The sequence below is a fragment of the Apis florea genome, unplaced genomic scaffold (assembly GCF_048593485.1).
Source record: "Apis florea isolate Af1SG1 unplaced genomic scaffold, ASM4859348v1 contig_2272_pilon, whole genome shotgun sequence".
NCBI lineage: Eukaryota > Metazoa > Arthropoda > Insecta > Hymenoptera > Apidae > Apis > Apis florea.
In genome coordinates, this window is record NW_028256549.1 from 6,434,016 (window position 1) to 6,447,231 (window position 13,216).

The window sequence follows — 13,216 nt, forward strand, 5'->3', positions numbered from 1 at the left end:
AATATATAAATTAAAAATGTCTTCTTTGATCGAAATTTAAATGCAATGATACAATATTAGTTTCTAATTATGAACGATAGGTGCGCTAGATTCTAAATATATATAGTAAATTTATCACTTTTATAATCACGAAATTTCTGAAAATATTTACTTATTTGTTGTTTATTTCTTATATAAAATTTAATATATAATATATAAAGAATAATGAATTTTTTTTTATATTATTATAAAATGAAATATTTTGAAATTTAGAAATGAAATATATTTTAATTCAGAATGGTAATTTTATAAAATTATTTAAAAATTCCTATTAATGAAATTGATATTGAAATTGCTTTAAATTTTTTTAATTTTTTTTTTAAATTATATTATATTATAAAATATATAATCATAAAATTTTAATAATATAACGTTTTAATAACATAACCTTTATATTTTTTTTACTTTCATTTTTGTAAATATGTTTATTTTTATTATTATTATTGTTATAAAATTTAATTTTATGGCAATAAAAAAACTTTAATTTTTATATTTATTTTACTTAAGATTCGTTCTTTGGCTCCCAGTAAAAGAGGTAAACGTCCATTATTATCTGATATATCTAACAATTTGACATTGTCTCCAGTTGTATCATCAGTTCATCAAATAAAAAAAAAAATTTGCTGCAATGTTAAAAATGTAGAAATACCAGAATATAAAGCAGTTATTCTTTCAGCTAATGATATACAAGCTACTCAAGAAGTAATTTCTGAACATGTAGGTATTATGCTAAATAATAAATTATTATATTTAATAAATAGTTCTGAGTCTTGTATAAGTCTTTTAATTTAATTGATAGGAACAACGAATGAAAAAAATTCTTAATAAACCATTTAAAATACCAATTCCTGGCTATCAATTATCAGGTCGTGTATTGGGAATACGCTTATCTGGTCCTCGTAGACCTTTACATGATCCTAATGAAGCTAATGCACTTATTGTCTATTCACCTTGTGAATTATCTGAACATGAAAAATTGAAAGTTGATCTGTTTGTATAAAATATTTTATTTATTTTCTAGTTGTTAAATTTTATTGAAAATTTTTTATAATGATATATTTATATTTTAGATCTAAACAACTTGTACATGTAGTAGTAGATCCTTTATTATGCAATATTTTAAGACCTCATCAGCGAGAAGGTGTAAAATTTATGTATGAATGTGTAACAGGAAAACGGATTGAAGGTGCTTATGGATGTATTATGGCAGATGAAATGGGTCTTGGAAAAACTTTACAATGTATAACATTGTTATGGACTTTATTAAAACAAGGTAAATTAATATTGTATTTTCTATAATGCATAAAATTGAGATAATATTAGATAATATTATTTTGAAGGACCTGAAGCTAAACCACTTATAGACAAAGCTATTATTGTTGCTCCAAGTTCATTAGTTAAAAATTGGTATAATGAAATCTTTAAATGGTTGAAAAATAGAATTCAACCACTAGCTATTGATGGTGGAAACAAAACAGATATTGATACAAAACTTATTGGATTTATGAAAACTTATGGCCGCAAATGTGTAAATCCCATACTAATAATTAGTTATGAAACTTTTCGTTTACATGCACATATTCTTCATCAAGATGAAGTAGGACTCATATTATGTGATGAGGGTCATCGTTTAAAAAATTCTGAAAATCAAACATATCAAGCACTTATTAATTTAAAAGCTAAAAGAAGAATATTACTTAGTGGAACACCTATTCAGAATGATCTCTTAGAATATTTTTCTCTTGTGCATTTTGTTAATCAAGGATTATTAGGAACAGCACAAGTATGTGAATTAATATATTTGAAAAATTCAATAGATTTTTCAAATATTTTTATGTAAAAATGATACTTTTATTTTTAAGGAATTTCGAAAAAAATTTGAAATACCAATTTTACGTGGTCAAGATGCTGCTGCAACAGATACAGAACGCAAACTCGCTCAAGAGCGTTTAAAAGAATTAGTAGCCATTGTGAATAAATGTCTCATTAGACGTACCAGTGCATTACTTTCAAAATATTTACCTTTAAAATATGAATTAGTGGTGTGTATAAAAATGGGAAAAGTGCAGACTGATCTTTATAAAAATTTTATACAAAGTGATAGTATTAAAAAATCAATGGAAGGTTTGTTATTATAAAATTATTATTTTAAATAATTTCAAATTCTTAAAAAAAGTTTAATTAATTAATTTAATATTTAAATAATATAACATTTTTTAATATTTTTAAATTTTATACATTCTTTATTTGTTTGTTATAGAAAATCTTGAGAATTGTAAAAAAGGAAAAACAGAAAGTCTTTCTACACTTTCAGCAATTACACTTTTGAAAAAATTATGTAATCATCCTGATTTAGTATATGAAAAAATATTAGAAAAATCTGATGGATTTGAAAATGCTGCAAAATTAATGCCATCAAATTATAGCACAAAGTGTGTAATTTTTAAATTTATTATTATTATATATATATAAAAGAATATTTATAATTATTTTTATCTTTATAATTTTTTATTTATTTTTAGAGAAATTCTACCAGAATTATCTGGAAAATTAATGGTATTAGATTGTCTTTTGGCATCTATTAAAACAACAACAAATGATAAAATTGTATTGGTATCTAATTATACACAAACTCTTGATCTGTTTGAGAAACTATGTTGTAAACGTTGTTATAATTATGTTCGATTAGATGGCACTATGACTATCAAAAAAAGATCAAAAGTAGTAGAAAGATTTAATGATTCAAATAGCAATGATTTTATTTTCATGCTCAGTTCTAAAGCTGGAGGTTGTGGATTAAATCTTATAGGTGCAAATCGTCTTATCATGTTCGATCCTGATTGGAATCCTGCAAATGATGATCAAGCTATGGCCAGAATTTGGAGAGATGGCCAAAAAAAACCTTGTTTTGTATATCGATTTCTTTGTGTATGTAAAAAATATCATAAATTATTTCTTATAAATTAATATTCTCTATATTATTATTTAAATATGTTATAGACTGGTACTATTGAAGAAAAAATTTTTCAAAGACAAGCACATAAAAAAGCATTAAGTTCAACAGTTGTAGATCAAGAAGAAGATGTTGCAAGACATTTTACCTTAAATGATTTACGAGATTTATTTAAATTAGAGGAAAATACTATATCAGATACTCACGATAAGTAAGTTTACAATTATTGATTTTATTAAAATTATAAGAAGAATCATTAAAATAATGTTTATTATTATTCTTTAGATTTAAATGTAAAAGATGTATTAATGGTATAGAAGTGAAAGGACCACCGGAGCAATCAGATTGTAATTCAGATTTGTCAGATTGGAGACATGTTTATAATCCACGAAATTTACCAGATATACCATTACGACAATGCTGGTTAAGCGGAATTTCATTTGTTTTCTATCATCGATCGCACGAACAAATTAAATAAAATTATAATTTTTGCAAGTATTTGCATATAATATAAGAGAATATTTTTTATACTGCTATTTTTTATAAAAGTTATTATATTCATTTAAGTTTTTATACATTCAAAATATATATATGTATATGTTTAATAATAAAAATTAATATTTATATTGAGATTATGTATAAATAATTATAATATTATTATAATATATATATAAAATTATATTATTATAAATATTGTATAAAGTAGAAAAAAAATAATTTAATATAAAATTCGCATAATTGATAAATATATAAAATAAATATGTTTATGGAAGTTTATTAAAATTTATAAATATATATAATATTATATAATTTGCTATTTATAAAATTTCAGTTATTAATGTAATAATATATAATGTAATAATAGTCAAAATATGATTTGAGTTTTATTTTTTTATAGAACTTTTATTTTACATATTTTATTTTACATACTTAATATTTAATTCTAAGAGCTATTTTATTTGTAATTTACGACATTTAATTATTCAAATTAAGAATTCTTTAAATTGTAAAATTATGATTAGCAAATATATGATAAGAAATCTGTAAATATCAATCGTAATTGAAAATATAATCTTTTTAAATAATTATATTTTTTATATATCTTTGTTTTAAAATGAAAAAATTTTTTAAAATGTTTATATTGTATAATGTATAATCTCTAATAATTAAATACGAAAATTACGATATGTTTTTAATATGGGTAATATATCTATAAGTTTGCTTTCAGATAAGTTGTGCGTAGAAAATCAAGGGTCAACGAAGGCTTCAGGAATTTGCTCCACATAACACAAGCAATAAAGAAAAGTGGGGAAGCAAAAGGAAATTAAAGTGGGGGAACACAAATAATGGAAGAGAGAGCACGTGATCATTGAATACGGTTTGTGATTGGTGAAAAGGAATCAGCGCTGCTTTCCCTCCCAGCTCGGTACCGTTCGCTCGCCCTTCTTCCGAGGTTTCGTGCAGCTGCCCGCTCAGAATAGTTCCAGATGTGGCCATGTTTAGTTTGATCTTTGAAGTTTTCGCTCATCGTCTCATAACTGATACATTTTTATACGATCTGCTGACATAGTAATACGCTCTGTCCGACCATCGTACTTTTCGCCTGCCTGCGACTAGTCTCGTTCATAACACATGTTCTTCTTTTGCTGAGATAAATATCTAACGCGGAAGTACACGAGAGACGTAAACGCTGTCATCCATCCAGGAGAGACACGAATCGCGTCGAGTCCGTGCATTTAATTTTTTTAAAAATTCTATCGTCAATAACAGACGCGCGTCTGATTAACTCGCAGTTGTTTTTATCGGCAAAAAGCGAGATCAATTCGTCGCTCCCTTTCTCTCTCTCTCTCCTAATAAATATTCAATCAAAAAGAGCACTATTATTAGATTACGGGACGGGAATCGTCAAAGTGGTAGCTACGCCTTTATATATTCTACGAAACTTCGAGTCGTATTTTGGGGAAAACGCTTTTTTCTTTTCATCTGATTACGGATTAAAAATACGCACTCGTATTTCTTTCTAAGCACTGTTCTTATTTTAGCACTTTTTTTTTATATTACGATCATTTGGAAAAAAGAATTTAAGAGCCTACAAGCTTATCATTAGTCAGCCATATGCCACGTCAAGCCAAAATGACGTTGCAGTGGTAAGATCGCGCCATTTAACGAAATTTATAGCCAAGAAAAGGAAAGCCATAGTGAAATCCATTCTTCACCAAATCTAAAGTGCAATAGTATCCCGGATAAAACAGAAAATAAAAGAAATTTTATTTACAAAGTAGCCTGTTGTATTCAGGCGAGAAGAATATTTGAGAGAAAAGGACAGACGTAACAAAGGCCGATAAAGACAGAAAACGTTAATAAAAACTGATACATTTGTTGTATGCGCACGCGCGCAAGAGAGAAAGAGAAACGGAGAGACATACGAAATATATTCTCTAGGGCTAATTAGTGTCCAATAACGAGTATTTCAAAATTTCAAATGCTAGAATTCAGGCACGCGATTATTTTGCAAGCAAAGAGCCATCGAGTGTGGTCGCGTCAATCGATCGAATGATCATCGTCGGGCCACAGTGCTATATCATACGGTACAAAACACGATCGATCGGGACAAAACAATGGCATTAGAGAGTGTTTCCGCGGCTGAGACTCTAATCCAAAGGTTTGCCTCCACATTTTTTATTCACCAACAAAACAGTCGAAATTTTATGACTGTTCGTACCACTCACGTTACACGTTGATCCCCTCTCCGGAAGCTCCGTGCTATCCCCCGCTTTCGTTGGTATATACCATTGGCATATACCACTGTGAGAAAAAATAAACTCGTTACTCTGTTCAGATACATATAACTTACTTTTTTTCTCTCATGTCTCTTTTTATGGTTCTTCATTGCTCTGAAATTAAACTGTCTACTGTGGTTTATAAGATCGTTATTAAATATCAAATATCTTAGCATCATTTGTAAGGTCAAGGTCATTTTTATAATGAAAAAATTGTTTGAAATGTTCAATATATATCAAATATAAAATAATAAAAAATAGATTTAAATTTTTTATATTTATGAAATAAAAAACATTCTGTATAATAGATATTAATAGATATTAATTAGTTATTTACATAAAATTTAAAATAGATACAAAAGCTCAATTTTTATAATTCATAAATATAAATATTGGTATTTCCATATTTTCCATATTATTTTTCATATTATATGTCTATAACAATTAAAGTTTAATAATAATATATTTTTTACGAGCATTGAAGAATTAAAAATTAAATACTAATATAAAATTATTTCGGAAATCAAAAATTAAGTAAGGAAAAAATATGCACGTGATCTTCAGGGAGAAAGAGGTATACATAGTACATTTTCCGGTTCGAATACGAAATATTTATGAACACATGTGAAACTAAATTCATACACAGCGTACATATAGATGTGCGTCATGTACATACATATTTTATATATGCATACACATGTGTATTCTACATCATGTGTACTTTACATACACGTGAATGAACGAGACAAACGAGGTCTACACGCGAAGAAAATTCTGACACGATATCGAAAAATGTTACATGCACTGTTGGCAATGCTGTAACGATGACTATGAGATATGCTGAAAAATAATGTGATGTTATATATCGATTTCTGATATTCATGCTATTACATTGATAATGAATTATGATAATGATAATGATGCTAATAATGAACACAATCTGTGGGTAAGGAAATTCCAATTTACTATTTTCCTTCATGATATGAAAATGATACGTTTTTAGTGTGCTAAGTTAACAACTTTTAGCATTTATAATTTACAAATTAATCAATTTCTCATTATATTCGTATATTTATTTTAAATATGAATATGCTTAATTTAATATGGGATTTTCTTTCTCTACATAGTACTTTAATGTTTTCATATATTATAATTTAACATATAAATATTATTATACATATTTAAAATATACTCTTTTTCTAATAAATCACAGATAGCAGCCATTAAAGAAACGATTTTTTTTTATTTTTTAATCATATGTTAACTATATATATGTTAAAATATATATTCCAAAGTTGCATCGATCGATGCTTGCGATATTACAATGTATCGTTAGTCAACTCCCAAAGCAGCTAATGTTTTCAGGTCAACTAGTAGCGGAAGCTTCTTTCAGCTATACTCTACTCGACCAAAGTTCGATGTTTCTTTATTCAACATATAACATGTGATATATTTAATGACCATTGCTGTTAATATTTTTAACAGTTTTTATGAACTTAATCCTGCTATGCTATATTTAGCAATTTTTCATTTTATCAAAGAAATGTATTTTGCATTTCTTTTTAATTATTTATAAATGATGATGATAATGATGATGATGATGATGATGATGATAATGATGATGATGATGATGATGATGATGATGACGACGATGATGACGATGATGATGATGATAATGACAATGACGATGATGATGATGATGCTGATGATAATGAGGACGATGATGACGATGACGATGACGATGATGACGACGACGACGACGACAACGACAACGACGACGACGACGACGACGACGATGACGACGACGACGACGACGAAGATGATGATGATGATGATGATGATGATGTTAAGATGAAATAAAAAATCATTTTAATATTACTTTTATGGATAAAATAAAATTGCAGCTTTGAAAAATTAAAAATATATTGAAATATAAGGATATAGTATATCCTTTTTAATAATATTATAAATACATTTTTTATTTGTTATTTATTAGTGTGAAATTATTTATCAAAATTATTGATCAGAATTTAGGATAGGAAAGAAATTTTAAAACATATTTAAAATAATTTTAATAATAGAAGATATCAAGCAAAACTTATGTCATCGTTACAGACATTGAATATTTTACTTTCAAATAAAAAACATAAAAAAAAATATAATACATAAAAAATATAAAAATGTTATTATTATATAAAACTATTTTAAATTATACAAAATTTATAAGACAAATAATATTATTTTGGCTAATAATCTATTTTTAATATATATTTAGTAACAATGATAATGATTTGGAAGATGGGGAAATTCCATCCGATGAAGATGATGAACTACCTGTGCTACCACCAATAAATAATGATAACAATAAAAATTCATCAAAAACAGATGTATCAAAAAATAAAACTTTTGATTCTAAATTTAATAAAAGTAAGAAATCAAGTGTTCAAGGAAGTAGCAAACATGACAGATTTTTAAAGTACAAAAGCCCAACAGAAGATTGGGCAGGAGATGTGGAAAAAGCAATTCGAGCAGCTTTAGAGGAAGATAGTGCTAGAAATCAAGATTCCAAATCTAAAAGTAAAAGTAATAGAAATAAGAGTAGGAAAAGAATACGTGATGAAAGAGAAGAAGATCGTAATAAAGATCAAAAGGTTTTAAATAATAATTAATGACATTAATAAAGTTAATTCAAATAATTTTTTATATAGATTTATTATAAATATATATTTTACAGAGAAGAAAAATAAGTGATGATGAAAATGTTAATGAAGATGAGGATGAAATGTTATTTGTTAGGGGTGCCTCACCTGTTAGGAAAGACTCACAAGAAAATAATTCTCCCAGACATACAAATGATCATGAAAATTTTGATAGTAATTCAGATTATGATGAAAGGCCTAATGTAAATCGACATAGAGATAATGATAACAAACGTAGCAGTTCGAGAGGAGGTGGAGGTAGGGGAGATTTGCCAATATATTAATATTTTTTTTTTATTTGTTAAATTTCTTTTTATATTAATTATAAATTTATAATAGTTACAATATTTATATTATATAGGACGAAGAGGTGGTAAAAATGAACGTGGCGGGAAAAGTAAAAGTCGTGGACAGATGAGAAATGATAGGAATGGACGAAGAAATCAAAATAATGATCACAATCAAGATCCAGATGCTATATGTGTTTATTATATGCAAGGAAAATGTCATAGAGGAGATGATTGTCCTTTTTCACATAATGCTTTACCACCTAGAAAAATGGAATTATGCAAATTTTATCTCATGGACTGTTGTGCAAAGAGAGATAAATGTCTTTATATGCATCACGATTTTCCATGTAAATTTTTCCACACAGGTTTAAAATGTAATCAGGGAGAAAATTGTAAATTTTCTCATCAACCTTTAAATGAGCAGGTATTTACTATCTTAAAATTTTCTAAATTTTCTATAATTAGTTTTAAAAGCAATATTTTATTTATATTAAATAAAATACTATTTATTATTAAAATAAATTAGGTGAAAGGAATTTTATTGAAACACTTAGAAACAGCACCAAAAGAAATTCTTGGAGATTTTCCACGCTTAAGTAGAGAAGGAGCAATGTTAATGATAAATAATACAGCAAGAACATTAGCACAAGGCCAAGAAACAACAAATCCAAAAATTCCAAGTCTTTTTGAGCTAAATATATCAGTACCAACTAGCACTACAGAAAAAAACAATGAAAAGGAAGAAAAAGGTATTAATATATTTATTTATTTTTTATATATTATTTATATTAAAATTAAAATTTTTTATATAGAAGAGCAAACACAGCAGAAAAATGTTAGAGAAAGAAAACCATCGGGTAAGAAAACTCGATGGGGTTCAGATGAAGATAGAGTTCCATATGAACAAATCATGTTATTACAATCAGCCAATGAATTCGGTATACAACTTCCTAATGCTGCATTAGGTTTAGCAACTCAACATATACATCAAAAACCATTAATATCCCAATCTATGCCAAATATGGATTTTTATACTGAAGCTAATAATGTTGAATCAAATAAAACAATTTTAAATAAAACAAAAGAAGATTTTACGAAAGATGTAGAAGAGGATGAAATCTTAGAACAGGTATTAAATAATAACAAATTTTTTTAAATAATTTTATTCTACAGTATTCTAAAAATGTTTTGTTTTGCTCTTAGGCGAAAAAAAAGGATCCATCATTACATGAAAATTTGAAAGATATAGATTTAAGACAATTATTAAAAGTAAAGAAGCCACCACCTGTTGTTAGTATAGCTGATGAAGTAGCAAATCTTACTAAATCTAAATTTGATGAAGAAAGTGATCAAGATGAAGAAACAGATCTTGTTATAGAAATGCCAATTGAAGATGATGATAAACAAAAAGATAAAAATACAGATCAGGAAGGTAAGATTGGTTTCACTTAAAAATAAAAATACACAAAAGAAATGAAAAATTATTAAATTGTTACAGAAACGAATATCATAAATGAAGAAACTATTAATCATCATGATATTTCTTCACCATGTACAGAAGAACAAGAAATACCAGCTCATTTACCAAAAAAAGCACAGGAATTATTTATGCGTATCCAACAACAACAACGAGCAGCTCAAGATAGTTTTAAAAATATAGAAAATGAGTGCTCTGCAAGAAATACAGATCAAATTTTAGAAGATTGGTACTCAGATGATGAAGATGACGATGATGACGATGAAGGCGGAAATCTTACGATAGTACTTTCTAATAAAGATACATCAAAAGAAGAAAATGAATTTATAGAAAAAACGCAAAATATTGTGATTAAAGAAGAATTTCAAACGACATCTTCTGCACCTACCATACCTCAACCAGCAGCTATTGTAGATAAACTTGGAGATTTGAGTAAAATTGATATTAGTGCTGAGGTTTCAAAATTATTATCATCATTAAAAGCACATAGTTCGACAACGAATAAATCTACTCAACAAAATACTAATATACAAGACTATTCTTCAAAAGTCAAATCTTCACCAGATCGAATATCAGTAGAGGAATCAAATATTCATAAAAATGTTACTTTTAATACTTCCAATCAATTGTCAAAAACAGAAAATGAAACATCGAGTCCACATTCTTCACCTGGAACAAGTTCTATATCTATTTCCAGAGATCCCCGTATGTCTCGAGATCCTAGACAACGTAGAGATGAACAGAAATCAAATAGTCCTAGTGGAATAGATAATAAAAAGGAGTCTAAGCATCTTAGATTAGAAACAAGCATATATAGTTCCGGTATTACTGCTGTCGATACTAACATGGATACGGATCTTCGAACTAAAACGGATCAAGATCTCCGAAGAAAAGATATGGATTTTAGACAACAATTTCAAACTAGTTTCGGAGATACAGATCTTCGAGTTGTTGGAGCAGGATTCACTGATACATCTACTAAATCTGATGTTGATTTACGACAAATGTTAAGCTTACCATTTAAGCCAGCACCGTCACATGTACCTTGTACAGAAATCGATGCAAGCATTTCTTCGCATCCTCCAATGACGTATAAAGTATACATTGTTGACATACCAAGGCCCGATTATACAGGTCTTAAACTTACTAAGAATGATGCGCAGGTGAAATATGATCCGCGATTACGTAAAATTTTTAGAATTGGTAAAGTTGAATTAGCTGATTCTCCCATGTCTCCACCTCCAGTTAAAATGGATACTCCAAAATCACCTCCGCAAGTTCGATCCGATCCACGTCGAAAAGCTCTCGAGGCTTCCAATCTATCTTCTCAAAATGTAAATGCTTCCATAATGAAAAATGTTCAACAGTCGCCAATAGAAATATCAAACATAGGAATTGGTCCTGGTGGAATGTCTATTCCTCAAGGCATGCCTGGACCACAAAGTATGCAAGGTGGACAAGGTATGATGCCAATGGGTCCAAGTCCAATGCTTGGAAATATGGGTCCTATGGGACCTATAATAAATGCACCTATAGGTCCTCAAAACATACCACCAATGAGTATGACAGGAATATCTAACATACCTCCCGGAATAACCATAAATGGACCAGTTGTGCCTCAAAATCAAATGAACTTTGATCCTCGTTTTAATGTTCAACGCAATAATGGAGCTGGATTATTAGGCCCAGCACCTGGTGTAGGTTTTGGACCAGACGTTAATTCTTCGTATGATGGTGCACCAACATATTCCGGTAGTAATTTTAATAATTTTGGTCCCGGTCCTACACCAGTACCTCCAGATTCTGGTATGATGGGGTTCAATCCAAATGGTCCAAATCCAAATTTCGGAATGGATGGACCTGAATGGAATGGATCGAACCAAAATAGACGTGGTGGACGAATTAGACGACGAAATAGAAATAGGACCAATATCGTGACTAATAATTAAGGCAATAAGCAATTTCGTGTAGGTACATTAGGAAAGTACCTGATAATAATTCTCATTGTAATTTAAATTTGTACAGCATGCATTAATGATAATGCATTCATTTATAATGGTCCAGATTAATGATTTTTTGATTGTGTCAATTGTACATGGTGTCAAATGCTCGCTAGTGGTTAAATAGCAAAATATAAATTTAAGGTATTAAAAAAAATATTAAAATTGTATATGAATTAATTTCAAGTATTTCTTTATATGAAGTATTCATACCAATAAATGGTATGAATAATGCTCATAATTACGTGACATTCTATATTTTATTTAAAAAATATAAATCATATTCTACATATATGAAAAATATATAAAATATACTATCTATTACATTATGAATAATAGCAAATGAAATTTTCAGTGGAGATATGTATCTGTATATATTGATCATTTTCATCCATTTGAAAAGACATTTAATATATATATAAAATATGATGAATGAAAAATTGTTTAATTATATCGATTGATTTACATCTCTTTTTATGTCTTCCATGTATAGATATACAAAAATACATACATGTGTGTGTGTGTGTGCGTGCGCGCGCGCGCGCGCGCGCGTGTGTATGTGTGTACGTGACATAATAGTTTTGACTTCTATATATAAGTTTTATTCAATTATGTTTAAATAGTATTATAATAATATAAATTAATTAATTATTGAATGGCCTAAGGCCTTTATTATTATGAATCGAAACACCAATAAAATGACATAGTATATAACATATGTAAAAAAAAAAAAAGTTCGAAAATATGCAATATTTTATAAAGAAATATATTTATAAGAATTCTCAAGTAATAATGATTACGCGCGCGCGCGCACATGTACACACACATGCGCGCGCGCGCACATACACATACATACTTTTTTACTTAGAAAAAATAGATAGATAGATATCAAAAATCTTTCATTTGAAATTTTATAGGGAACTGCAGATTAAAAATGTATTTAAATAAATGTGAATCTTATAATAATATAGGTTTTAC

General features: G+C 27.9%; 2 protein-coding genes across 3 annotated transcripts; both read left to right on the plus strand.

Annotated features, from left to right (window-relative positions):
* Positions 1 to 44: 44 nt before the first annotated feature.
* Positions 45 to 3,622, plus strand: LOC100869309 (DNA repair and recombination protein RAD54-like). 2 transcript variants are annotated; one of them, XM_012489548.3, is made up of 10 exons: positions 45 to 279; positions 547 to 756; positions 839 to 1,029; positions 1,110 to 1,312; positions 1,380 to 1,822; positions 1,902 to 2,163; positions 2,300 to 2,471; positions 2,562 to 2,967; positions 3,040 to 3,203; positions 3,278 to 3,622. In XM_012489548.3, the coding sequence occupies exons 1-10, from the start codon at positions 277 to 279 to the stop codon at positions 3,468 to 3,470; spliced, it is 2,247 nt and encodes a 748-aa protein (XP_012345002.2). In that variant the 5' UTR covers positions 45 to 276; the 3' UTR covers positions 3,471 to 3,622. The 2 variants fall into 2 exon arrangements, with proteins under 2 accessions (XP_012345002.2, XP_086758983.1); XM_086902857.1 differs by having other exon boundaries at positions 83 to 279; positions 716 to 756.
* An 843-nt stretch (positions 3,623 to 4,465) lies between these two features.
* Positions 4,466 to 13,204, plus strand: su(sable) (suppressor of sable). The gene is made up of 8 exons (XM_086902851.1): positions 4,466 to 5,654; positions 8,048 to 8,423; positions 8,507 to 8,729; positions 8,833 to 9,185; positions 9,288 to 9,510; positions 9,574 to 9,890; positions 9,965 to 10,193; positions 10,260 to 13,204. Exons 1-8 carry the CDS (start codon positions 5,611 to 5,613, stop codon positions 12,185 to 12,187), a joined length of 3,693 nt encoding a protein of 1,230 aa, XP_086758977.1. The 5' UTR covers positions 4,466 to 5,610; the 3' UTR covers positions 12,188 to 13,204.
* Positions 13,205 to 13,216: the final 12 nt, after the last annotated feature.

Coding starts and splice junctions, on each gene's coding strand:
- LOC100869309 (XM_012489548.3), top strand. Junction 757..838: donor AAGAAGTAATTTCTGAACAT/GTAGGTATTATG, acceptor TTTAATTGATAG/GAACAACGAATGAAAAAAAT. Junction 3,204..3,277: donor ATATCAGATACTCACGATAA/GTAAGTTTACAA, acceptor ATTATTCTTTAG/ATTTAAATGTAAAAGATGTA.